Raw genomic sequence first — 26,851 nt, 5'->3', positions numbered from 1 at the left:
ACTGGCAAGATAGGAGTGTTATATGGGGACTGACATGGTCGAATTAATTGGTATTTAAGAAAGGTGTTTATCAGAGGCTTTATACCTTCCTTGACATGCCTTTTCAAAGGAGGCTGCTTTAAATTTGGAACCTGGGCACCTGGACGGAGTTTTACTACTACTGGGTCAGCTGTCTTGGCTCTTCCTGGCGTCCCATCAGCCCAAACGTCTGCTCTTATCTTTTGTAAAATTTCTTCAGGGACATCTGATGGAGTCTTGTCTCCCAATTGTAATGGTGCAGCTTGGAGGGTGAAAATTTGACCTGGGAGTACTCTGGTGTCTACTTTTTCTGCTGAGTAACCCACTCGGTCATTTAAATTTGTTAGTACCTCTTGCCCTGATGAGGGACTATGACATTCAAACTCATACATAAAGTTGTACTTTATAGATGTTTTCTCTATGTGACATTGGAGCTGCTGTAGAAAAGGTTTCTGAGCAACTTCCCCAAATACACCATTGATGGACGTTGTCTTGGAGGAGAGGGGGCCCCATCTGTTTTGGGGACACTCCCGTTTCCAATGTCCTTCCTGTTTACAAAAGGCACACTGTTGTGGCCCAACAAATGGATGACCTTTCCGGTTGGGTTTTGGAGGTCCCTGGGGTCTTACCAGTGGCCATTTGTTCTTTCTTGCAGATGTCCTGCTGGGTCTTGAGTGGTTAAGGCTGAGCAGAGCAGCCTTCCTCAAGATGCACTGCTCCTGCTTTTCTCGAATTTTGAGTAGGCCTCTGAACACTTCAAGAGCAACCTCAAGCAACTGAGACGTTGGCAGCCACGGTCCCTCTTCCAGTTGCTGTAGTTTTCTTCTTATATCTGGGACACTCTGACTGATAAAGGTTAAATTGACCAGTCCCATATTATTTGGGTGTTCGGGATCAATATCAGTATATTTTTGGAAAGCCTCATGAAGCCTTTCAAGAAAGGTGTATGGGCACTCCTCCTGCCCTTGCCTTACATTCTGGACCCTCTTGAAGTTGTTTGCCCCCTTTTGCAGTCCAATCATTAAACAATCTTTATAATGATCCAGCCTTGCTTGATCTTCTGGATCACTGGGATCCCATCCTGGTTCAGCTCTAGGAAGAGCCTGCTCTGCTGAAGTTCTGATTGGACTCTCTGGGTGTATCTCACGGAGCCTTTCAGCTTCCTGACGGGCCTTCTCTAATACCATGCTGCGCTCCTCTGGACTGAGGAGGCTATTCATGAGGACCTGTATGGCAGCCCAATTAGGATGATAAACAGCAAAAATGCCTTTAAAGAGACGTTCCATCTTCCTGGGATCATCCTGATAAGACGGCATTTTAGCTTTATAATTAAATAAATCTATTACTGATAAACCATGATGCGTCACTCCACATGCTCTGGATTGGCATTGGTCATCTAAGCCAGCTGGGACCTGCCTTAACAGAAATTGCTTTGTCTGAGGTAGAGTGTTCGCTGGGCCAAACTGAGTACCCTGATGGGGACAGAGAAGGGAGACCGTGCCTTCGTGATCATCTGCTAAGGGTGAGTACAGAGCCGGACCAGCAGCCCGAGGAAGACTGGTAGACGCCTTGGCACTGCCTGCAGGAAGGCCCGCTTCACAAGTCGAGGGAACCACCAGAGGTGTGGACGAAGGGGCTATCACAAAAGGTGGCGAGGGAGGGGCCACCGAGGGAGGGGCCACCGAGGAAGGAGCTACTGGAGGAGGCGGTGAGGGACCAGGCGCTGAGGGACGGGCTACTGGAGGAGGCGGTGAGGGACGAGGCGGTGAGGGACGAGGCGGTGAGGGACGAGGCAGTGAGGGACGAGGCGGTGAGGGACGAGCTAATGGAGCAGGCGCTGAGGGACCAGGCGCTGAGGGACCAGGCGCTGAGGGACAGGCTACTGGAGGAGGCGCTGAGGGACCAGGCGCTGAGGGACCAGGCGCTGAGGGACGGGCTACTGGAGGAGGCGCTGAGGGACCAGGCGCTGAGGGACAGGCTACTGGAGGAGGCACTGAGGGACCAGGCGCTGAGGGACCAGGCGCTGAGGGACGAGGCGGTGAGGGACGAGCTAATGGAGCAGGCGCTGAGGGACCAGGCGCTGAGGGACCAGGCGCTGAGGGACGGGCTACTGGAGGAGGCGCTGAGGGACCAGGCGCTGAGGGACCAGGCGCTGAGGGACCAGGCGCTGAGGGACGAGGCGGTGAGGGACGAGCTAATGGAGCAGGCGCTGAGGGACCAGGCGCTGAGGGAGGGGCAGACCGTCGGGCTACTGCAACAGCTGGCCATGAAGGGACTAGACCATCATTTGACTCTGACTCAGGTAAAAGAGACTTTTTCTGAGAGTCTTGGCTCTGACCCATCGTGATCGTGTTTTCATTAATTTCCTTATACCAATTTCTCCTCTTATATAAAGTCATAAATGATTCTACATACTGGATTTCTTCCCATTTTTTCTGTCTCTTACAAAACGAGTCTAATTGTAAAATAGTATTATAGTTCAAAGACCCATTCTGGGGCCATTTTTCCCCTGACTCCAGCTGATATTTGGGCCAGACAGTGTTACACAAGTAAAGCATTTTCTTCTTTTTCATCGGCTTAGAGCTAACCCTTGACCAACTTTGAAAAACACTTTTCAAGGGAGTGTTGTCAGGTACGCTGTTACCATTCCCCATTTTAGAAGGGTTTTTTTTTGTTTTTTGTTTTTTTGTTTTTTTTTTTTCAGGATGACCACAGCAAAATGGCAGAATACAGATTCAATAAAGTTTTTCAGTGACCATCCAATTTAACCCTACTAGCCAATTCCTAACACATGAAACAATCAGACACTGACCAAGTTAAGGGCCTGGGACTCTAATCCGAACTTTTGAGTACCTCAGCGGCTGTAAGCGTTTTTACTTTTTCGGCCGGCTCCTGGGATCTTAGTTCCAGGACCAGGAACTGAATCTCGGCTCTCTGCAGGCGCTGTAACCTTTTATACATTCGCCCTTAGAGTGGGACCCTAACCCATAATCCTGATGCGGAATGGACAATTTAGGCACAAGCGCGTTTTTACGAGGTTACTCACCCAAAAGATCCAGGAGCTGTTTCCCCCAAAAATGAAAGGAGCTCGGAGGAGCCTGGAGCGCCTCTGCGGCTGGAAGCAGGAACCCGATAGCAGAGCCTCTAGACAAATCGCGTCTAGGTGTCCACTCAGGGTCTGTGGCGAGGACCTACACCCAGCCCGGGGCCACAGGGCCTCAGCCAGACGACCACGCGGCCTTAGTCCGTTTGCGATCGCCAAAAATTCTCGTCGAGCAAGGGCTCACTGCCTGGGGCGCATAGAAGCCAGTACTATGGCACCAGCTTTCGAGAAAAGAAAGAGCTGTGTTCCGAGGTCGACCAGCAAGGAGACAGGAAACGGCTGAAATCTGTCTCCCCGCGCCGCGGTTTGGGGCAAAATTGAAGGAGTTCGGGACAATTCAAACTTGGCACAAGCTGATTGGCTCGTTTTCAAAGCAGTCCATATATGGTTAACACGGGACTAGGGCCGACGGAAGCCGGCCTTCCTTACTGGAGCGCTTCTTGCTTCACCTGGTGAAGGGGTCCGACGGCAACCGCTCCTGTTGTTTGGGTTCCCTGGACGGAAGAGTCTTGGTTCCGCGGTCTTCCCGGAAACCCGGACGCCCGCCTTGCACATGCTCGGTACTGTCTCTGTAAGCCCTCAAGGTTTGAGTACGTGACGCCGCTCAGTCGTGTCCGACTCTGCGATCCCGTGGACTGTGGCCCACCAGGCTCCTCCGTCCATGGGATTTTCCAAGCAAGAGTACTGCAGTGGATTGCCATTTCAATCAATCAAGGTTTGATGAATAAATAACCTATTTAAAGAGTAAAAACCAGTTTAAACTGGTCAATGTTTTACTTCCTGCTTCATTCTTTGAGGTGTAAAAATTTTTTGAGAATTTTGAAAACACATAATCTGCAGGTTATGAAAACGATAACTTTAAAAAAGTAAATTGTTTGCCCTTAGAAAAGATGGTTCCAAAGAACACACTTCCCGTACTCAAGACGATGACTTCACAGGGACTCCCATTCAGTACACGTCGCCCTTAAGAAAAATGGCCACCTTTTGATTTCTCTGCCCTCTTTCAAGATGGCTGCCCCGAGGCCCGTGGGCCTTGGACCGGAGCCTCTTCCGGCCTTGACAGGGGGCGGGGTTCATTGAGCAAAGCCCTGCGTGCTGGCGCCCGCGACGGAGACGCGCTTCAGGGCGCAGGCGCACGGAGGGGTGGGGGAGGAGGGAAAGCGGCGAGTAAGATGGAAGATGAGGAGGTCGCTGAAAGCTGGGAGGAGGCGGCAGACAGCGGGGTAAGGAGGAGCCGCCGCCCCGGGGCTGGGCCGGGCGGGACGTGGCGTGAGGGAAGCCTCCGGGGAGCGGGTCTGGGGATGGTTCTCCCCGAGGAAGTGCCCCACACGCCGGGCCAGGGATGAAGGAGAGGCCCCTGGCCCCCGAGCGCCGCGAAGGCCTCTTAAAGGGGCCGCGTTCCATTTCTCCCTCCACCGCGGCCGGGTGCGCCTCCTGCCCCCGCTGCCCCCGGGCCGACGTGCGCGCCACTGGGGCGCCCCATCCGCCGCCCGGGGCCTCTCTGCCGGGCGCCCGCCGGCCCGCCCCGGGCTCCTACGGTCCGTCCTCTCCCCGTCGGACCCCCCCACCCCGCGCCCAGAGCACCATTTTAAAGTTCATGTGCTCTGATGGGGAGCGAAGCACCGTGTGGGGAGGGGTGCGCGCTCCGGGGCGGCAGGCGGGGCCCTGGAGAAGAGCGGGAGGAAACGGAGTCATTTCTGGACCCTCGACTCTGCCGAAGTGCCCGCTGCTTTGTGCCATCCGCCACGGTGGGCGAGTCAGGGCTTTTTTCCTCTTTCAGTTTTACTCGGAGCGCCCGGGGCAGGCCGGGGTCCCGGGGACCGCGGCAGAACCGCCGAAAGCCCCGGCGGCAGCCCCTCTCCCGTGGGCGCGAGCCCCGGGAGGACCTGGAAGAGTGGCCGCCGGGCGTGGGGGCGCGCTGCCCGAGGCAGCCGCTGTCCCGGCGGGGAGCGGAGATGGACCGTTCGGCTCTTTGCTTTGGGGGCTTTTGTTTGCCTCCACAAGCTGTGCGAAGATAGTTTATCCCAAGCTGGAGCAGCCAGTTCGACTTGGTTCGTGTTTAATTTGGCGTTTTCAGAGTGTGTGAGTCCGTGGTGACCCTGGTGAAGGTGTGGAGGTCTTTTGGGGCTCGCGTGTTGGTGTCTGTTCATCCCCCTGGAGCTCTGTGTATCGGGAATAGGGAGGGCGTGGAGAGCCGAGTGTGGCTCAGTCGCTCTGTTGTCCGACTCTTGCGACCCCGGGCTCCTCTGTCCGTGTGATTCTCCAGGCAAGAACACTGGAGTGGGTTGCCATTTCCTTCTGCAGAGGATCTTCCCGACCCAGGGATCGAACCCGGGTCTCCTGTGTTGCAGGCAGATTCTTTACCGACTGAGCTAGGAGGGAAGTCGGGGTAGAGCGACCGCAGCTGGGTTCCCCCTCCCCGCAAGCTTTGAGGGTGCTTGTCAGCGCTTGAGGAGGCCGAGAAACGGACCTCTCCCTTAGCATTCCCTTAATGTTGAATCTTTGGCCTTGAAGTTTTTCCCAGTGGTGGTTCAGCGTCTCTCAGGGTGTTTGTTTCTCACTTAGCATAGTTGAGGATTTGAAGAATTAACTCGTTCAGAAGGTATTGAGTACAATTCTTAGACCATCTTTCTTGAATTTTGACTCGAGTAAGGAGAGCAATGGAAAGATTTTTATGAGGAGCAGCAGGTGTCAGCCGGCCGGGTATTAGTTCGTTCAACAAGCAGTTTGGAGTGTCTGCTCTGTGCTAGACAGCGTGCTCAGCGGCGAGTTTGTGCCCGAGAATTCACAATCTCCGGTAGAGGCGTTTACTGCCTACGAATGTGAGTGAATCATTCAGAACCCCTCCTGCTGCTCCCTCCGAAAGAGCTTGGCCTACAATTTGAATGTGACTCAAATGATAAGTTTCTTGAGAATCTTGTCCTTTCTTTGTTTTTCCTCACCTGTTTCAAAGGTACATGAGTTTCTCATGTTAAAGAAGAAAACGAACAAAAAAATGAATGTTGGGTCCAGAAATTGAGGATTGCTTTAGTCTTTGAGAAGCAGCAGAGGGCTTAGAGATAAGCTAGCCCACTCGCAATTCTGTAGCTGAACAGACCCCAGAGATGTCAGATCTAACTTGGATCTTTCTGGTGCTCATCCAGGATTCTTTGTACTAAACCTTTCTTAAGTGCCAGGTACAGAAATGGAGCCCAGCCTTGTCACACTGACATCGTGAGCAGTACTGCCAAAATGCAAGTTCCTTTATATAGCTTTTATGTAATTGAAATGCCCTGTAGAGGTATTATCCTCTGTAGGATAATAAGTAAGGAAACTGAGATTTAGGGAAACCTATCTGGTTCAGGGTCACACAGATAGTAATCCAGAATCTGGGATGTGACCTGTCTGACTCCGAATCTGGATTCTTTCTTTCTCTCGCATTCTGCTGCCTCCCACCTGGAGATCTATGGACTGTTTGGGAGTTGGGCGTTGACTTTTATTTTTAATATGTTTGCTTTGGGCTTATACTTGAAGGCTCCCTTGAATCTGATTCCCTTTGCGAATTTGATTTAGAGTCTTGTAAATGTGCACTTTTGAAGGCAGAGATGAGACGTGATGTCTGTATCATAGGGAAACTGACTATACAGTGTTTCTCAGATGTAGCCAGCTGAGTGTGTAAAAGTCTTAGCTTCAGGTTACCCTGTCTCTCAACTGCGATATGGTAATGAGGGTTAAATTACACACACACACACCTCCCCTTGCCAAAATTAAAAAATGGATGGCGAGGCTAGCAAATGGGGGTTGACTCATTCTAAACGTGAGCATTTAAACTTTATGTAATCTAGAGTTCTAATCCTTGAAAGTAGAGGCTTTTGGTGATTCCTGTTCTCCGACACCACAAAGAATTTTGCCATCCTGCTAGAATTTCTTTCTTGTTTGTCAGGACATCTGAGGTCATTGTTTCCGGTTTATTTTCAGAACACTCAGTATCAAGTTCTGTTGTGTCCTTTGGGGGAAGACTGCCTGAGAAATCTCTCAAATATTTTGTAAATAGACTGCTTTTTGCTTTTAGTTAGTATAGTGAACACTTACCTGATATAAAATTGTCCCTTTACCTATTCTCCCAAGGAGTTACAGCCTCAAAAGAGAGAAAAGACAATTTAAAAAATATGACTTATATTCCGTCAGGGAAGTGATTCTTTAAAAATATACTGCCTTTGGGAGAAATGAAAATGTAGAATTGAGTTAATGTTGATTCAGACTCTAAGTTGTGTCCTTATCTTAAGCACATTTCGAGAACAAATAGTGCGTTTTGTAATCTTCATATTTCCCCCCAAATCAGGTTAACAGTTTGCTCAATATGAAAAGAGCTCATGTTCCCAGGCTGCAGCAAAGTAAGGTGTTTGCAACAGAATTAGGACTTAATTGCAAGGAAGTGGGAGACAAGTCTCAGATCCACACCGACTGGTTTTTGTAGATAGGAGGATTTTTTGTTTTGTTTTGGCAGTGCCTCATGGCTTGTGGAGTCTTGGTTCCCCAAGCAGGGATTGAACCCCAGCCCTCCATGGTGAGAGTGCAGAGTCCCAGTCCCTGGACTGCCAGGGAATTCCCTAGTTAGGAGTTTCTAAAGGGGAAAGAGAGGGGAAGCTGGCGGTTAATCATTCTGTTCTGATATTTCTTAATCATCATTCCGGGAGCCAGGCCGTCTTGCCTCCTACCCAGGGGTCTGTGACCTGGTGGTCCGGGTGTGAAACCTGCAAAGGTCATCTTGTTCTGAAAATAACTTAGACTTGTGCATCAGTGATGTTATCAGAGGTTACATTTTTAAGACATTACATTCTTAAGACATCTGGTACTGATTAATTATTACTGTGCAAGCATGGGATAGAAGTTAGAGAAAGAAAAGGGAGAAGGGAAAAAGTTTAAAAATGAAAACATTTCTAAAAGCTGGTTAATGGATGCGGGTTCAGATTTCTGATCGTTTGACTGAAGGTTTATATTCACTTGTTTAGACACTCAAAAAAGATACAGTCTACTCCGTCTTATTGGCAATGAGCTAACCCAGTCCTAGGGGAAGGATGATGGTACATAAGTGGAATTGAACTGGTAGTTAATATCAAACTTTGGCAACCTTTATCATTTCATTGCCTCTCAGAAGTTGCCTTTTATTCTCTTTTGTAAGGGCAAGTCATGTAGCTAATTGGAAGAAAGTGTATCTTAAGTTCAAGGATAGTGGTCTTCTGGACTAAGAATTTATGTTTACTTTCTACTCTCATTGAGCCAGTCATCTGAACATTAGCCCTTCAGGGATATCCCGTGGTATGTGAGTCTTGGTAAGGTGTCAGTGAGTGTGGAATACTTGCTGTGTTCCAGGTCCCAGGCACAGTCCAGTGAGGAGACGAGGAGGCAGCACTTTCTTCGGAAGAGGTATTAGACGGGGTCCTGGGGCTGGGATCAGAGACAGTCTTGTAGGGAAGCTGATTCCCAAAGTAAGATTCCAAGGCCCAGTTGAATTAAGCACTGTTAAGTCTGGGAGGACAGGTAGAGTGGGACCAGTGCACTCAGGCAAGGAGGCAGTGAGAGAAGAATGCAGCATTAGCAGAGCTACGGGGATTTTCTTCTGGCTGGAGGGCGGGGCATTGGCAGGGCAGACGGGAAAGAGCTGAGGCCCGAGAGGTATGCAGGGGCCGATCTGGAAGAGCCTCCTGGTACACGGCTCTGGAGAGCTTGGACTTTGTCCCGAAAGCAAAGCAGACTGTTGGAGGCTGTTTCTTTTTTAGGAGGGGGTGAGTTTGCACTTGCTCTGACTGTGCAAGTGCTTTCTCTAGTTGCGCGTGCAGCGCGTCTTTCTGGTTGTGGAGCGAGGGCCTCTCCGGTTCTGGAATGCGGCTCAGTGGCGCTGTGCGCTGGCTTCTCTAGTTGCGCTGTATGGGCTTGGTTGCCCTGCAGCATGTGGGATCTTAGTTCCCTGACCAGGGATCAAACCCAAGTCCCCTGCGCTGGAAGGTGTCTTCTTCAACACTGAGCCACCAGGAAAGTCCCCATAGTCAGATTTTAATTTAAAAGAAGAGAACTTTGATTTGCTTAGCTTTCTTTAGAGAAGAGACCATTCTCCCTGAAGCAAGGCTGCCAGCCTCACTTCGGGGTCTTCAGTGGCGCCTGAAATTGCTGTCATCCTAGAGGGTGTACACTGGGTGTGGATGGGGGCAAATACTAGTTATTTGGGGGCTACCTGGTGCTGATTTCCTTCTGTCTGTGTTACAGTAAAGAAGGCATTTAAGATTTGTGGTATCAGAGAGCACAGATCCAGGTGTACCATGGCCAAAGGAACCATTGCTAAGCTGTTTCTGATCCTTACAGAAAGACTGAGCTCGCGGGACTGATGTCTTCAGAGGGGGCTTTCTATAAAGCGGTTGGCTAGTTGAGACGTGATTGTGCTGAGCAGTCTGTGCCTGGGACTCTGGAAAAAAGATGTTTCACTGTGATTTCGGAGAAAGAATAATAAGCTTTTCACTCATAACTGCTCAGCACTCTTCTTTGGGGCTGCACAGGGGTCTTGTTCCCAGCGTGCCCTGGGTGTACAAGAGAGCTGCCATGGTTGCTGTGGGTTGGAATTTGGAAAGTTGCTTTTCCTTCTGCAACAGGACCTGTGTGTCTTTCTAAAGCTTTGGTAAAATCCTTCCAGAAAAGAGGCACTGTTGTCTGGATCTGGTGGCTCCAGTCTGCTTGGAGCCAGCCCTCTTTCCCACTGTCCCCTCTGTGCCGCAGTGGCCCCACGGTTCGTGTCCGTTTAAGGCCTTATCCAGTGGCCGCCTTCACAAGCGGAGCGGGTTCTTTCCTGCACATTTTCCACGGACACAGAAATTGTTTTCCTGTCACAAGAGCTGCAGACTTGTTGGTTTCCTAGGAGATGAAGTTTAGCTACTTATATCTGTGGCCGAAATACAGAATGAAATTGGTTTTTCTTAAGTGGTTACTATAGAGATTGCTCTTCCCAAGTGGTTTCCAAACTCTGCTCGCCTCCACCAAGCATCCTTCTCCTTAACCACGCAGCTCAGCTCTATGCAGGATAAAGATTAAAGCCAGCAGCCACAGAAGTTAGCAACAAATCCTAACAGTGGTTTCTGTGTACATAAAGAATCTTATCCCTGAGGGTAAGGCATTTAAAACTGTCCCTCACAGTAAGTCATCCTCTCCCCCACACCCAAAACTCTTTCCCTTACAAAATGAACACAGGAAACAGTCTTTCCTTTCTAAAAGGAATAGTAAATATTGTTAAAATGCAGTTAAAATGGCATTCTTCAGGGATGTGATCCTTAGATGAAACTCTGCAGGACAGTTATGACTAGAGTCTGGAAAGGTCAGGACTGGCCTTACTCTTCATAGACCTTGAGAGCCACATGTCCAGCCCCTGTGCTCTGGCCTTCTTGGATTATAAAAGCATCTCTGACCCTCCAGCCGTCCGTTCTGTTCCTGCTGCTGAGTTGCATGTCTCACTGGTGAATGAACAGAGCCTGTAAACTTGTGAACTCCCACATCCACTGGCCAGTCCTGGCAAGGCTCCTTAGGCAGACTTCTGAGGGCGCATCACGGGGCAGGCGGAGTGCACCTCGCGTGCCCTCTGTCTCCGTGACCCAGTGGCGTGTGCAGGGCAGGAGCTCCCACGAGCGGTCCCAGCGAGGCTGCAGGCACCCTGCGCCTGTGCGTCAGGGTCTTTCTAGACGGTTTGTTTACCGTTGCTTCTTGGCAGAGAGTTAACGAGTTCAGTGCTCTAAGGTGTGTAGTTGCTGGTTCCCTCGCAGTTGTGTGTTTCCTTCGCCTGGGATTGACCTCTTGCCTCTGTAGCCTGGATGATGAGCTGGTGCATTTTGTGTATCTTGCCTCTGGTTGATGATGAGCTGGTGCATTTTGTGTATCCGAGAAACTTGAACTCAGTGCTCAAGAGCCAGAAAGACAGTGCTGCTGTTAGCTGTAATGCTAAGAACAGTGACTGTGAGATGCTGGTTGAAATCTTTTTTTTTTTTTTTTTTTTCTTTTTTGAGCTGTGCTTCAATGCTTCCGGGTTCCCCGACCAGGGATTGAACCCAGGCCCTTACCAGTGAAAGTGTCAAGTCCTAACCACTAGACCACCAGAGAGTGCCTTGAAATCTTGATTATAAGTGGGAAATAACTTTTTAACATCTGGCCAAGCGGAGAGAGAGAATGTGAATAACGTGCTCAGACCTCTCGGGGAAATGGAACAGGTCCGCTCTCGGGCCCCTGTATCTGTAGTTCCCGCTGACAGCCTCGGGTAACCTGTAACCTGTGGACTGCTTGGGGACGCGCGTTGCATTCTGAATGCTGGATCTGCACGCCTTTCCCTGGGCTTGCTTGCTCCCCACGGCCCCACCCTGGCACCCCCCTGCTGTGCCCTGTCGGCGATCCTGACTAACCTGTGGTGAGGGTGCCTTCGGGTGTTTGAATAAAACCTGGTGTGGGGGAGCGATAGAGACTTTGCTCCATCCCCCAAAGTCTGTGGGTCTGATATTTCCTTTGGGAGAGAAGCCTTGCTGTCTTCATTATAAAAAGGAGCAAGAAAGGATAGGTTGCCCTGGGCAGTCAGTGACCCACTTTCTGCATCCATGGCAGGACGGAAATCAGGAGGCTGGGCTAAGGGTTCAAGTGCCAGGTGTGATTTGGGGACAAGTCACTACTTACTGTGAGTGAACGATTTATCGATAATCTCATGGAAGATGCTGTTCTAGCCAACCTGAAGACTGTAGTCAGTCTCAGCTCTGAGAGCAGTTTCAGAGAGGTGGGGGCAGGTGCCATGTGGTGTGCTGAGGGCTGGGTGTGGTCCGGGCACACGGCTCCGTCGGTCCTGCTGCTCTCGAGGGACGGGTGTCTTAGTTAGGCCTTCAGTGCTTTTCTCAAGTGTGGGGCGATGCGAGAGGCTGGCTCGGTGAAAATAGGTAGCTGCCTGAGGACCGGTCCTGCCCGCGTCCCCAGAGCACAGGGCCTCGCCCTGACCTCCGCCCTGCCTTCTTCCCGAGGGCGTGGAGACCCGGCTGCGGTGCCTAGCGGAGGTGCTTGTAGAACAGGGTGGGGGGCCACATTCTTTACTGAACAGCCCCTTTTGCTTTCGGCCTTGGGAGGCATTTTATGACCAGTTGGCCCAGAGTTCTGGGAATGCCCATCTCCAGGTCAGGTGGCGATTTTGTTGATAGGCCATTTGATGTGCTACTGGACTCAGCCCTGTTAAACACCTCTGGCCTGCCTGACTTACTAGACTGTTATGGTCCAGGAAATGGTTCCTCTGGCTGCTGCTTCCTGTAGCCAGGGTTAGACTATTACAGCCGTTACTCTTGCGGAACCATATCTGTGGCCAGTTGTTTCAAGTGACCTCATCATCATTACTTGTACTGAAGGGTCGGTCACCGCATTTGGTAGCTTAAAAAATGATAATGTTATGAAATAGGTACAATACAGGTAACAAGGTCGTGAGTAAGTATTTCAGCTGAGAACTTCCATCAGGTGTGGCCCAGTATCTCCCCAAGTTGTCTGACCTGTTTGTTCTGCACCAGCCCCTGGGTTTAAGGGAATCAGTATATTGGCATAATACGTAAAGTTCCCCAGAGATGTCTGTACCTACCGGGGCGAGTGGTGGGTCACTCTGACCCCTTCCAGGATCGAGAGAGGAGTATTGTCTTCTGAGGAGTCACATGCCTGATGCCAGGGGGAAACAGGGGTGTCCATGGTTGAGCAGGCATGCCTGCCACTGAGGTCTGGTTCGTGCATATGCAGGTGGCGGTGCACGCTGGAGGGGAGCGGGGAGACCCCACGGACAGGGGAAGCTTCTGTTTAAATTTTTATCGTGCCTTAAAATTTTTGTTTCATCACTACCTTTCAGTGTTGTTTTCTTCATGTGTAAAATTAGATTAATAAAATCTACCTTGCCTAGTGATAAGAGTTAAATAAAGTTATCCAGGAGTAAAAAGATCATTCTGGGTGCTCTGCGCAGAACAAACTGTAGGGGCAAGAATGGAAGCACAGAGAATAATCAGGATACTGCTGGTAATTGAGACCAGGATGGTCTCAGCAGCAGAAGCATTGAGAAAATTCAGCATACATTTTGAAAATAGAACCAACGAGGTCTGCTGATGTGGGTGTGAAGAGGCCTCAGAGGCGAGTCCAAAGTCTGGCCTGAGCCCTGGAAGACTGGACTTGTTGAAATGCGGTGGGAGGAGCAGGTTTGCGTGACGGGGTGAAATCAAGAGTTGGTTTTGGACACAGTAGGCTGAGGTACCTTTTGAAATCCAAGTGGGACTGTGTATGTGAATGATTTTAAAGCTGTGTAACAAGATGAGGTCACTTAATAAGCCAGCCTCGACACAGAAGGGGCAAATTCCCCAACCTCAAGGGATCCGGAGAGGAAGAGGAGCCTATCTTGTTACAGAAGAAATCAAATTGGAAGCGTGAGAGGGAGCCACAGGGAGAGCAGTGTCTGGGAGGCTGAGCAAAGAAAACAGTGTATCCATTCTACTGATGAAAGCTTACTTCAGCTTCAAAAATGCCGCAGGGAAGGAGCGCTGAGCTGCGCTGAGGTGAGCAAGGTTTGGGACTCACCAGTAAGCTCAGCGGCAGTGCAGAGCGGTTTGGGAGGGACAGGAGAGCGCAGAGAGCTGAAGTGAAGCGAGGTGGGGAGTGTCGCCCAGAGCAGGGCCCGAGCCAGACCCTGGGCACTGAGTGCGTGCTCGCTGCTTCACGCTGAGACAGATAGGACCCAGCCGAGTGGGTTGCACACCCCTGAACACCATGCCTCCTGGGTCACCAGTTGCTGACAGACGAAAGGGACAGGAGGGAGACTTGTCATTCTAAGGTCAGGTCTAAAGCAGTGTTACCCAGCAGAAGTATCCTGCAGGCCACGTAGGTAATGTAAAATTTTCTAGAAGCCATATTTGGAAAGTATAAAGAAACACATGAAATTAGTATTTTTAATTCAATATATACAAAGTAGTATCAAATCAACATATAAACAATATTGAAAATGCATTAATGAGCTGTGTTACACTTTTTTTTTAACTGAGACTGGGAGGTCAGCTGTGTCTTTGGCACTTAGAGCACCTCTCGGTTTGGACCGGCCACGTGTCAAGCGCGTCCCAGCCACATACGGCAGTGCCCCTGCGCACGGAGTGGCCCAGCTGGATCTGATACAGAGGAGAGCGTGCCCAGAGGGTTCCCCCTTTCTGGGCAGGCGCGCAGGGATCCGGAAAGCTCTGTTAACTGGGGAAAGAAAGCAGGAAGTGGTTTTCCCTTCCAAGCAAATAGAAATTGTTTGGTGTTGGCTGCCTGCCGCCCAGAGCCCTTTGCGCTTTCTGCTGCCCCTGACTTCTTCCAGTCCATCTCTTGCTGGCCCCAGGAGTTACAGCTAGTGTTCCGCCGTAGCTTCTTGAGTAGCATTGATACCAGCTAATAAGAACCGTTGCTGGCTGCAGCTGAAGTAATCTCAGATGACTTTCTAAACCTAGTCTAAGGTTAGAGAGATGGGTCCATTATCAGATGCCTTTCGAGATTTGAGCGTCTCTATTTAAGAAATGTCTTTCTTCGGGGCCCTTTTTTCTTTCCCTCTATTCTTACTGTCACTCTTTCTCCCCGACGTCTCTTCCCCTTTAAGTTTCTGCCGCTTGCCCGGGCTTCATCACTCTCTCCACCTCCTGAGGCCCCCTTGGATGATCTGCCTCTGCCTGGCGGGGCTCCCTGTCAGCAGGGACTGCCTTACTCATCTCAGTCTCCAGCTGCTAGCGCATCTCCTGCTTGACAGGTTTTAGGTTTTCCATAAATGCTTGTCTCCAGCTTTTTTTTTTTTTTTAAATCACAGTGAAGCAAAAGGAAAATGGCCTTGAGATACATCAACAAAGCATAGATTTCCTTAGGGAGGGAGCTTTACCCTGTGCCTGACAGTGACCCACATAATTAGAGTGCAGTGTCTTTCCTTGCTGTGGGAGTAACAGGAAGGTGGAATGCCTGGTGGGAAATGGAACCTTCAAACAGACCAACCCGAGTCTGTGTTAAAGAGGCACCTGATGGCTTCACTGTGCTGCACAGCTCTTCTTTGTCTCTCAGCTTCTGAATTCTGCCTTTTGCTCTTTCTGATTTACCCAATCGTGTTTGCTCAGGAGTTATTGTTATTGAACCTGACAGGGATCCTGAAGCATCGCTGTAAAATCAGACCTGGGGGAGGTGACTGTGGGTGCCCTCCTTCCTGGAGTGAACCGGAGGGTGGGGCAAGCAGAGGCATTGGAGACAGCCAGCCCCCCTGGGGCAAGACCTTGTCACCGCCATGCCAGTGATGTGGAGGAAAAAGGCAGGGATGAAGCACCATTACTAAAGTTGATATGAAGGTTGTTTGGAAAAGCTTTTGTGAATTGCATATCTGGACTTGAAATAGCCAGGGGTGTGCTTTAAAAGTTAGGGAGGCCTTTTTATCTGGCTTTAGACCAGATTTTGCTGGTTCCACCCATTAAACCACGTAATTCTAAAGGAAATCAACCCTGAATATTCACTGGAAGGACTGATGCTGAAGCTCCAATCCTTTGGCCACCTGATGCAGAGAGCTGACTCACTGGGAAAGACCCTGATGCTGGGAAAGATTGAAGGCAGGAGAAGGGGACGACAGAGGAGGAGATGGTTGGATGGACGTGAGTTTGAGCAAAGTCTGGGATACAGTGAAGGACAGAGAAGCTGGTGTGTTGCAGTTCATGATGTCGGATACAACTTAGTGACTGAGCAACTACCCGCGAGTTATTTTTGTTTTACTCCTAAATGCAACCAAGGCCCTCGAGGGAGGAGCCAGACTCCCCCGGTGTGTGGTGTGGAGACACAGGGGCCTGCTGGGGAGACTGCCCCCAGGAGGCGCTGGCAGAGGCGGTCTGCGCGCCGGCACCTAGAGAGGCTGGGCCCGGTGTGGACCCTGCCGGCTGCAGTGCGAGTCCAGGGGTCAGAGCTCATTGGAAGGTGGGCTCACCATCCATTCCTTGATGGCATCTTCTCCCGACTTTTCATCACGACCAGTCAGGCTCTGTTTCTCGGAGGAACGCTGTCTCTTCAGATCCCCCCAGGGTCTACTTGCAGGTATGTGGTTCCCAATTTGGGAGAGCTGGACTACGTGAGCCTGTGGGGCATAGCAGTTCACAGGGAGCCCAAGATCGGTCATTCCGCCTTGAATTTGAGAGGAGAGTCAGAAGATACCAACTTCTGAAATGGCAACTGACAGAGACACTTTGTGCTCAAAAAGCCCCTTAGATCGTAACTATGCTGATGAAAAGACGGTGCTTCCTGAGCGGGGCCAGGGCTCTTGGGCCTCCACTCGGTAACGAGATTCTTGCCAGTTGTGTCGGCCACCTGGTGAGCGGAGGGCCTGGGTTTGGCTTGGCCATCCCTAGGTGAAGTGGTGAAGTCTGTTTTTTTGCCACATACGGCTGTAATGATGCCGTCCTTCCTGCACTCTGCACCAAAGCCGGAGGAGTCTGCCTCTCTCGTCTGCCTTTGTCCTCCCTTCTCCCCTCCTCGCCGTGTGCCTCTGTGTGTTACGGAGCAGGGCTCTCCCTGCCGTCTGTCTGCCGCGCAGACACGTGCTGGGCCTCCGTTCCGTTGGGAGGTTCTGGCTGGGTCAACAGTTGAGACTGCTCACGGCGTCTCCTTCTGCTCCTGTGCGTCCACCCCCAGCTTTCTGCTGGAGGTTCACACGAGCACACCCTTTGCAAGATTAAGGGTCTCAGCAGCCAGGGGCGCTGTGCGCCTTTCTCGGGTGTGTTGGACTTGCAGACTCCGAGTCTCACTGCGCCCGTCCGTGGCGGTGACCCCCCTTCTGTCTCTCCTGAGGACCAGCCTGTCCAGGAGCAGCTTGCTGCCCACGGTGGCTCCTCGTGGCCCCCCAGCCCTAGGCTGCTCACTCCCTGGTTTGCTTGTTCCTGCAGACCAGGCAGCGTGGACTGCGTCTTGTGGAGGTGCAGCTCCACAGGTGAAGCGCTGCCTGTGCTCTCTAACAGCAGATCTCGCGTGGGACTTTGACCCAGAGGGAGGAGACGCAGCATCATCTTCTGGAGTCTGTTCAGTGCTGCTTGAGAAAAAACAGAGAGCTTTTCAGAGGGAGAAGCTGCCCGTGATCGCTTATGCCCTCAAACTTGCCTTGTGCCCCGGTGAGCCTTCCTCTCTCGGAGTCGAGTTCCAGTGCTGAGCTTATGGGTTTCTTTCACTAGCCGTGGAGGTTGGACCTCTCACACAGGAGCCTTGACCTTGGGCCGGGCCTGTGTGCATCCCTGTGGAAGAGGAAGGTGCCCTTAGCTGGCTGGATGCCTTGTTGGGGCCCACACCAGGCGCTGCCTCAGGCCTTCTGAAGCCGATGGAATCCCTTCGGCTGTCGCCTCTCTGGAGGAGACCGGTGTTCTCCTTGTAGTGTGCCTTGTAGGAAAGTTTCCACTGGGTCCAGCTCCTCAGAGCCGGGGTCGGAGAGTGGATTGATTGCATGGGCCTGTCCAGGGAGAGAATGGACTGACTCATGACCCCTGGACAGACTCCAGTGGGAGATGCGAGGCCTCCTCCAGCTGCTGGCAGGGCACCCACCCCCTGCAGACGGCCCTGGGCGCGCTGGGGTGCAGCAGGCCAGCCGAGGCGGCCGGGACCGCTTTCCACCAGGGCTGTCGGCGTCAGAACCCGTCCTCCCCACTGCCAGCCGAGTTCCGCCTCAGCCCGGTAAACTGTCCTGCCTCGGTTACTGGGGTGCGGGGGCAGAGTGGGAGCCAGAGGGTGGGAGGAGGCGGGGCTCGGTGTCCGCTGGCTTTCCTAGGGGGTTGAGCGGTGTGGGGGGCGGCAGCATGGGGCGGGCCTCCAGAGGCCTTAGTTCTGGGGCTGCGCTGGGACCGTGGGGCAGCTCTGTAACCTCTCTGAGCACCGTTCCCTCATCTGACGGAGAAAGAGAAAAGCCGCTCTGGCTCACACAGGGTAGGTGTGACCGGAAAGGGAGTGTTAGGGAAGGTGCATTCACAGCCCTGAGGCACTGCCTCCTGTGCCCTCTTGAAGGGCCTTCCTCCACCAGGCTCATTTGCTGGGCCTGGGCAGCGTCTCCGTCTTCCCACGGGCCCTGGAGAAAGAAGGGAGCCGCGCCTTCCTGAAAGGAAGCCTGCATGGGCACCCTCAGATTCAGTCACCGCCATGTGGATTTCCCATAGTGCTTTTAAAAACCTGCTAACCCATTATTAGGTTCATTTGCCTCGTATTTGGTCCTCAGAGCAATGTACAGGCAAGAGTCCCTGGAGTGAAGTTTAAAAATGCAGAGCTTTCTCATCACACTGAAGCAGCGGCGTCAGCCTCCCGGGCGCGGCTGCCTGTCTGCCGGACGCATGCTCCCTGGCCCCTCGGAGCCCCTCTCCTTGCCACTGTGCTCACCTTCAGAGGGAGTGTGGGTGCTTGCCCGCCTCTGGAGGCATTTGATCTGACCCATTTGAAGACATCTAAATCCCGCAGATGTAAAACCTTGCATTTATGATGGAGGAGCTTGAGTAGGAAGTCTCATTTTCAGATTGTAGCAGAATGACACAAACTTTAAAACTGCAAGTCAGTTGTAAAAAGCCCTTAAAAGTTGGTGGGCATTAGTCTAACATGACGGAGAAGGTGATGGCACCCCACTCCAGTACTCTTGCCTGGAAAATCCCATGGGCAGAGGAGCCTGGTAGGCTGCCGTCTATTGGGTCGCTAAGAGTCGGACCTGACTGAGCGACTTCACTTTCACTTTTATGCACTGGAGAAGGGAATGGCAACCCACTCCAGTGTTCTTGCCTGGAGAATCCCAGGGACAGTGGAGCCTGGTGGGCTGCTGTCTCTGGGGTCGCACAGAGTCGGACACGACTGAAGCGACTTAGCAGCAGCAGCAGCAGCAGTCTAACATGAAACATACTATTTACTCAGGCAGGAACACTGTCATTAATCCTGAAGTTTAGACGAATTTCATTACCAAATGTGCTGTGGGCCTAGATTTTCTTTGAGTGCATGTCTGTGTGTTCACAGAAAACATCTAGCTCATTCTCTTAACCCTCCATGCACCATTTCTGTTCAGCATTAGACAGCCATCAGGCACCAGCTTGTGTTCCAAGCTTGAGTGAGAGGTTGGATTCTTGTGGCTTCCTACCCCCTCCAGAGAGCTGGAGGTGCCCTCAGAATACAGTTTGTTATGCTTGCCTAAATACAGTTTGGAGAAGGCAGTGGCACCCCACTCCAGTGTTCTTGCCTGGAGAATCCCAGGGACGGTGGAGCCTGGTGGGCTGCCGTCTCTGGGGTCGCACAGAGTCGGACACGACTGAAGCGACTTAGCAGCAGCAGCAAATATAGTTTGAGTCTTTCAAAAAAATAAAACATGTTAAACACACCTCAGCACCAGTCATATCAGGGTCAGATTCCGTTTAGATTCAGCTTCATGTCATTAGGCGAGCTTCACATTGCTTACAGGAAACAAAAATAAGGAATGGAGGGAAGTAAAAGAGGGGGAAAAGCATATTCCAGGTGATACCAACGAAAAGAAAACCAGAATCGCTTTATTGATGTGAAATAATAGATTTTAAAGTAGAGATTGTCACTTAACAATGGTAAGCTTTAATGTACTAAAAGGAATAATTATTGATTATTTTAGTCTATATTTCAAACAAATCAGTAAGATTGTAGAAGATTTGAACGCTACAGCTAACCAGCTTGGGCTGTAGCCATCAACTGTATTTCAGGACATAATTTGTGAAAACCAGCTCTGGGCTCTGAAGTTTTTGAAAAAAATATTTCAAAAACTGTTCGCTAAGGCCATCGTTGTTAACATTTTGCAAGTACTAGAGTCCTTGGAAAACCCACCCACCTCACTCAGCCAGGGCTTCTCAGCCTCGTCACTGCTGCCCTTTGGGGCTGGATGACCTCTGCTTTGAGGCTGTTCTGCGCACTGTAGGGTTTCAGTGGGTCCTGGTGGCCGTTTCAGCCCACTGGTGCCAGCACACCTCCCGTCCAGTAATGACGCCTGAAGAACATCTCCAGAGGTGGCCAAATGTCCCAAAGTCACCCCAGGTTGAGAACCAGTATGTAATTTTGCATATGATTGCGCCCCTCTCCGGTAGCTAGACGCTCTTGCCCTCCCTGAACACGGTTGAATGGGACCTGTTTTAAGAACACACAGGGGACAGCTGTGGAGCCCGGAGCCTGGGCTGTGCTGGGCGCCGCTTCCCTGTCCCGCACGTGCAGACTCGAACTCCAGGCTCTGGAGGCAGCCTGTGGTTCCTGCTGCTGAGGCTCGGAGGACTCCGACTCCATCCTGCTGCGCAGAGGGTCGGCTTCTCTTCTGTTCTGGGCCTCTTGCTAGCTGCTAGTCTCAGAGTTCTAGTCCATACAAGTGAAAAAAAAATGATTGTAAAATATGTGATCCACGGCTCATGAAGGGAGAGCGTGCGTCTGAGGAGCAGGTGATGACCTGTATGGGAGCAGAGGAGACTTCATAGAGGAGAGGCAGCCGCTCAAGCTGTGTTTTGCAGGATACCTGGGAGTTTCCAAGGGGGCCGAGCCTGGAGGCAGGCGGACCACACACCGGGCTGTGGCACGGGCCAGCTTGGTTTTGCTGTGGTTGGTGTGACAGGAACAGGAGCTGAAGGCGTGCGTGTGGGAGGCTTGCATAGGGCTTGGACTGGACCAGCGAGCAGTTGAAGCGTCTGCAGTGGGGACTTGAGCCAGGCAGGCTCATGTTTGCAGAGTTGATGTGAGTGGCTCTTTGAAGGACATGTTGGCGGCCAGGAGACTGGTTGGAGGCCGTGCAGAGACCCCAGTTGAAGGATGAGGTCTAGAACTCTCACCGCAGCCTCGGGCATGCAGGGGGACGAACCTGCAAGGAGTCAGGGCCCCACGCCCCAGAGGCTCGTGAAGGGAGGGCTGCACCCAAGACTTTAAGGACACACTGCCGTCCCTGGTCAGAGGACGCTGCCCCTAGCTCTGAAAATAAAGACATAAGTTTTTATTTGAGAGAGATTTTTTTCCACTTTTTATATACATTTTTTTCCTCTAGGAAATAGACAGACGGTTGGAAAAAAAACTGAAGATCACACAAAAGGAGAGGTAAGGCTGCTGTCTGGTCTGAGGGCTCACGCTCTCTGCTGTGAGCGCTGGGCAGTCAGTGGCGTCTCCAGCTGGCCGTTAGGTGTGGCAGGTCAGGCTCGTGGGCAGCGAGCGCTTCCTTTAGGGTCAGACACGGCAGCTGTGGGAGTGAGGCTGGAGTGTCACCTGCGTGCTGTGTTAGCGGGCCCCTGTGAGGCGGTCTGCAGAGAGGGGGTGGTGCCAGGGCTGGGTGGGCGCGGAGGCTGACTGAGGTGTGGGCACGCTGTCTCCTGGACGCCACTTTCCTTCTCTGTGACACAAGGGGGTCAGGCAAGAGAGTCCCCTGGACCATGCACGACTGGCATCACGAGGGGATCGGGAAGAAAAGGTTCTCGAAGTTCTTCAAGACCTTTAAGGATCGATTTTCCCCATCAGGCAGCAGAGGAAGTGGGTTTGCAGAGCAGGTGCAGGTTGAATGGCGCGGTCTGTCTTGGCCCTGCTGACCCGTCAGCGTCCCGCGGGGAGGAGGAGGACCTCTGCGGGCTTGCCTAGTTGTCCCCCGGGGCCGGGGGGGCCCTGCCCGCCCGCTGGCTTCCCGGCTCCCCGTCTGTCTGCGCGCCTGGTCACAGCGCCCTGGCCACCCGCCCTGGCCCCCCAGACCTGCTCCAGGCCCCGGGGCGGCAGCCCCCACCCCCGTCCCGACCCCTCCTGAGAACAGGGCCCTGAAAGCAGGCCCCTGGGGCTGTTCGGTTCTGAGGAGGAGCTAGGTGACCACTCGGGGAGGGTCTTCGTGGCCCTGCCCGCCTGGACCCTCGCTCCCCACTGTCCCTGCTGTCCGCCCCGCCCTGCGCCCCGCCCTGCGCCCGCCGTGCGCCCCCAGCCGTGGGCGGTGCTTTTCCTTGGAGCGCTGCCAGGCGCCGTCTGCATCGTCCTGACCGCAGCCCCGCCGCATCCAGCAGACGGAGAGCCCTGCTGCAGGGGCGGGAGGGGCTCAGCTCGGGAGCTCTTCCGAAGGGGCCGCCAGCGTCCAGGAGGCCCAGGCCCCTCTGCAGAAAGCCGGGCTGTGTGGCCAGTCCCGCCTGGATGCCGGTCAGGGCGGCGGGCCCGGCCCCCTGGAACCCGGGTCTGAGCGCATGTTGGGACCTCGACTGGGAGGGAATGCTTTGCCGACCCCCAAGCTAAGGGGCTCCCACCTACCAGCCTGTTACATTCTGGTCTGCGTAGGGAAGCTGGGGTTTCTAACCGAGGCCGATGGATTCTGGACAAGAGATGTTTTGCCACCGGGGCCAAACTGTGGTGGTTGTGACCGTGATGAACACGGGAGAAGTCTCGAGTGAGCTGGTGTTCCCGCCCCCCTCGCCTGCGGTGCGGTCTGGGGAGCAGACCTGGGGCTGTGTGAGCTTAATAGGCAAGCTTGCTCTTTGGCGAAACCCTTCTTGAGTGAGAATTTCAGCGTCTGGTCAGAGGCCAGAGACTAATGGATAGGCTTGGGAGCGGGAATGGTGAGGCGGGGCCCGGCTGGGGCCTCCTCACCGCAGACAGGACTTCTGAGGCTGTGTTTGCTCTTCGTCAGCAGGAAATCCAAATCTCCTCCCAAAGTGCCCATTGTGATTCAGGACGATAGCCTTCCCGCGGGGCCCCCTCCACAGATCCGCATCCTCAAGAGGCCCACCAGCAACGGTGTGGTCAGCGGCCCCAACTCCGCCAGCAGGCCGGCCCTCCCGGTCAAGTCCCTGGCGCAGCGGGAGGCGGAGTACGCGGAGGCCCGGAAGCGGATCCTGGGCAGCGCCAGCCCCGAGGAGGAGCAGGAGAAGCCCATCCTCGACCGGTGAGTGTGGCCTTCGCGCCCCCGGGGGAGGAGCGCGGCGGGCGGGCGGGGCGGGGCGGGGCTTCGCGCTGCGCGGGTTCGAGTCGCATTGGCCGGCTCTGAGCGCACCTCTGCCGCTTCCTTCTGCTTAGCTTAGACCTGCCTAACCCTCTGTGTCCTCACCGCCTCATCCGAGAAACGGGATGATGATCGCCTGCCTTATCTATTTATTGTACAATTAAATGGCAAGTGAGTTGCGGATGTTATCTTCTGGGTCTCGTATGGCCCACTCTGATGTTTTCGTAAATTTTCTTGATCTCTCTTAATCACGGCATTGTCGCCTCTGCAGCTCTAGAGGTCGCATTGTGTAAGTTTGTCACGTCCCGGTAAAGCAGTGCTCGTTACAACGTCGTCTTTCTAACTACGAGAAGCCTCTTTGGGAGGGAGGGGGTATGCTGAGGCTTGGAATAATCTGTTCCGTGCCTTCATTATTTTGATGGACTCCCGTTGTCTCGCCTCTAAGCCCTCATTTGGCAAAGGAGTAGAAGTCCATTCTCTTTCAGTTCTTCACAGTCCTATGAGTTAGCCATGAGCCCCGTGATTTGGAGAGGAGCGGTGGGGCGGCGCAGGGTCACTGCTGAGCCTTGGTCAGAGGTCTTAGCCTCAGCCCCGCCTCTGGGGAGCCTGGCCCCCGAAGGTCTGCGGGACACGTGCTCTCCATGGTCACTGTCGCTGCCCCTGGACAACAGGGACCCTGGGGCACTCCCCCCGCCTCCTCTAGAGTGCTGCGGGCACTAGCGAGCAGGGACCGTCCGCCCCACCTGCTCTCTGGGGCTTCCCAGCTTGGAGGTGCACCGAGTCTGCTCGAGAGAGAAGCAGGGTCATGGGGCCAGAGTCGGCTGGGAGCCACTGGCCTCCACCCCAGATGCAGGAGTTGACTTTGAGATCTGGGGGCTCTCCTTTGCCCTTTCTCAGGCCTCCCTCTGGTCTTCTTCCTTCAGGCCAACCCGGATCTCCCAGCCGGAAGACAGCCGGCAGCCCAACAATGTGATCAGACAGCCTCTGGGTCCTGATGGGTCCCAAGGCTTCAAACAGCGCAGATAAACGCGGGCTGCCGAGGATGCCGCCGCCCGCTGCAGGCCGCACTGCGGGGGCAGACCGCTGGACTTGAGCAGAGGGAGCGACCGACTGACTTGCACTGTGATCCCCTTTGCTCCGCCCACTGTGACCTTGACCCCCATGCACTGTGACCTCCCTTCCCCCTCTTCCCACTGCGATTGGCATGTCTGCAAGGGCTGTCCCCAGTCAATGGAAAGGGAAAGGGTGGGGGTTAGAGGAGGGTTGGGGCCCCCCCCAGGGACTCAGAGTAGAGAGTCAGGCAGTGCCCCTTGGCTACTTGGGGCGAAGCCAGTGCCAGCAATAACAGTTTATCATGCTCGTTAATTTGGGAAAACGCAGATGAGAACTCCCGTCCACCACCCTCAAGTGCGTGTCTTCATCACTTAAAAGCAAGTTCCATGGGAAAAGATCCTTTCCTTTTTTTTTTCTTTCCTTCCTATTTTTGTTTATACAAATATTTGATTTGCAAAAAAAAAAAAAAGTGCATGGGAGAGGTTTTAGCAGTTTAATGAATTTTTAATTGAGAAAGGGTAGTTTGGTAGTCTACTTAAAAGTGTTTCTGGGAAATTCACTAGAAACATTAACCAATAGGACTTTGGTGAGCTTAGCTTCTGTGTTCCTACTGCCGCCCAGACGGGGCCGGGCTCTGCAGCCCCCAGGACAGATGAGCACCCATGCCTATACCTCCCTCCCCCAGCTACGGCCCAGGGCCTCTGCGCCCTGCCTGCAGACTGGGCTAGCTCTGTAGGCTCAGCGAGCCTGGGGAGGGTGCCAGCCCCTCACCTCTAGTATTCTGGGAGATGGAGACGGTGAACAGACGTCCCCTTCCGAACCCCCTCAGGGTGGCTCCCTGCCAGGCTGGCTGCTGCTGCTGGAAGGCGGCGGGGCGGCCGCGCTCCCGGCGTCAGGAGAAGGGCTGCGAAACTTGCTCAGTGTTTCGCTGTCAGCACAAGGGAAGCCCGGAGACAGTCTGACTCCAGGATGCTGAGCCTCCTGCTGAGTGTGGGCAGAACATAGGTGGGCTTTCCTGCCGCGCAAGACTTAGAACGAACTCTTACGTGTCTGTGGGGTGCCATCGCTGTCGATGGCGTCAGCGTGGTAACTGAACCCAGGACATTTCCCTTGTGAAATCACTACCTTAGGAGCAGACCATTCTGAGCGCGTTTGGGGAAAACAAGCTGTGCGTTGCAGAGGTTGGTAATGACAGACTGGTTCCCCCTGCGCCTAGGCTGCCCTCCACCCCTTTTTTCCAGAGCAAGGGCCTGGAATGAAGGCAGTTTTCCCTCTGTCCTTAAAGGCTGCAGACTGGCTTTGGCTCTTTGAGGTAGAAGAGGCTTAGCGGGCTCCACCCAGGGCAGCTGTGTGCGTACCATCTGGCTCCTCTCAGGCCCTCTGATCTCTCTCGTTGCCCTGCGCCTTGCGTCCCTCAGCCAGCCAGACGGCCTGCCTGCTCGGCAGATGAGTGTTGGAGCGGGTGCTGTGGCATCTGTGGTTGGGGCAGGTTGCGCTGGCCAAGGTGGCGGGCCAGGTCTCCAGGCTTGCTCCCGCCTTTGGTTCACCTGCCCTCACCTCACCCCGTGGGGATGTCAGCGGGGCCCAGCAAGCCTTGGCCCGTTGCGTCTGCCCCTTAGGAGCGGAGTTCGGCTGTCAGCTGAGTCAGCAGCTAGTCCACGGCACAGGCTTACCTCTGAGTGAAGCCCGGAAACGGTGCATGCGCAGAGCTGGACGCAGCTTCAGTGAGAGCCTGCGGGGTGCCGAGTGCCGCCACAGGCTGTTCTGCGGGGTGGGCAGGGGGGAGCTGCTGTCTCCACGGCCCCGCGGCCCTGACCAGGTTTCCGCGTCCGAGACGGACAGCGTCCATCCCTCACGTGACAGTGGTGTCTGGCCCAAGATGAGACTGTCCTTTTCAGCTGGAGAAGGTACAGGGGTCGGCAGGTGGGGAGGCCAGAGGTGCTGAGGGCCCTGCCGTTGGGACCAGCTGCCCTCGCTCCCCTCTCCTGGCGGGGGCCCAGGAGGCCGGCTGACGGGTGTCTGGATCGAGGAGGTCGTGGGGACTGCTGCTCCCGCCTCCCTCCGGCCAAAGATGGGCTCTGCCCGCTGCGTGCCTGCCCCCACCCACCAGCAGTCTACCCTGGCTCCCCAGACGGAGAGGTGACGGGCAAAACTTTGAAAAGAAGTGAAATAGCAAACTCTTGTGTTGGGGGGAGGTGGGCGGGGAGATGGAAGAACGGTTTGGATTTTGTGTGTGTGTTTGTGGGGTTTTGTTTTTTTGTTTTTTTTTTTGTAGCTGTCTGTAACTTTCCTTAAGTGCTTTTTTTTTTTTTTTTTTTTTTTAAGTAAGCTGCAGGCTTTGGCTTGGAAAACCCCAGGGAGGGTGAAGGGGGCAGAAACCTGAGGCTGCTGCCCCTTTCTGCCTCCGTGGTTCTGTCCCCTTCCCCAGCTCCTCCCTGACCCCCGAGCCAGGCCTCAGACCTCCCAGCTAACCGCTTCCCATGAGCCACTACTCTGACGTCAGCCTATAACCAAAGGAGCTGGGGGTCTGGGCCTGGTGACCCGCCCTTCTCCGCCCACTCAGTCAGGGTGCTCCCCACCTGCAGGCAGGAGGCAACACCCGATCTGCTCCCCTCAGCCCTTCCAGGGCCCCCGCCCCGCCCCGCCCAGCCCCGCCATCCCCTGCTCGCCCCGCTTGGGGATGCTCTGCTCAGGGACGGGCCGGCAGGGCTACCCCGGCCTCC

General features: G+C 53.7%; 2 protein-coding genes across 7 annotated transcripts in view; one reads left to right on the top strand and one right to left on the bottom strand.

Annotated features, from left to right (window-relative positions):
* FBXO42 (F-box protein 42) overlaps positions 1-3,696 on the bottom strand; it is a 105,716-nt gene extending 102,020 nt beyond the window's left edge. The window contains exon 1 of the mRNA XM_055574350.1: positions 3,065-3,696. The gene's annotated coding sequence lies outside the window, so the exon portion shown is untranslated. The remainder of the gene's footprint in view (positions 1-3,064) is intronic.
* Positions 3,697-3,767: 71 nt separating this feature from the next.
* SZRD1 (SUZ RNA binding domain containing 1) lies at positions 3,768-26,786 on the top strand. Of its 6 annotated transcripts, none has more exons than XM_055574355.1 (4): positions 3,768-3,836; positions 21,162-21,211; positions 22,767-23,018; positions 23,999-26,786. In XM_055574355.1, the coding sequence occupies exons 1-4, from the start codon at positions 3,783-3,785 to the stop codon at positions 24,099-24,101; spliced, it is 459 nt and encodes a 152-aa protein (XP_055430330.1). In that variant the 5' UTR covers positions 3,768-3,782; the 3' UTR covers positions 24,102-26,786. The 6 variants fall into 6 exon arrangements, with proteins under 6 accessions (XP_055430330.1, XP_055430328.1, XP_055430333.1 ...); XM_055574353.1 differs by having other exon boundaries at positions 22,764-23,018; XM_055574356.1 differs by lacking the exon at positions 3,768-3,836 and adding an exon at positions 4,226-4,344.
* The last annotated feature ends 65 nt before the right edge of the window (positions 26,787-26,851 follow it).

Source organism: Bubalus kerabau, chromosome 3, assembly GCF_029407905.1.
Source record: "Bubalus kerabau isolate K-KA32 ecotype Philippines breed swamp buffalo chromosome 3, PCC_UOA_SB_1v2, whole genome shotgun sequence".
NCBI classification, from domain to species: domain Eukaryota; kingdom Metazoa; phylum Chordata; class Mammalia; order Artiodactyla; family Bovidae; genus Bubalus; species Bubalus kerabau.
The sequence above is the reverse complement of the archived record's forward strand: the minus strand, read 5'-3'. Positions and strand labels throughout refer to the sequence as shown.

Bases quoted from the DNA above. Each gene is read 5' to 3' on its own strand.
- SZRD1 (XM_055574353.1), top strand. From the start codon at position 3,783: ATGGGATTTTCCAAGCAAGAGTACTGCAGTGGATTGCCATTTCAATCA. The intron at 3,837-21,161 runs GTTTGATGAATA...TTTTTCCTCTAG, and splicing joins TGCCATTTCAATCAATCAAG to GAAATAGACAGACGGTTGGA. The intron at 23,019-23,998 runs GTGAGTGTGGCC...TTCTTCCTTCAG, and splicing joins GAGAAGCCCATCCTCGACCG to GCCAACCCGGATCTCCCAGC.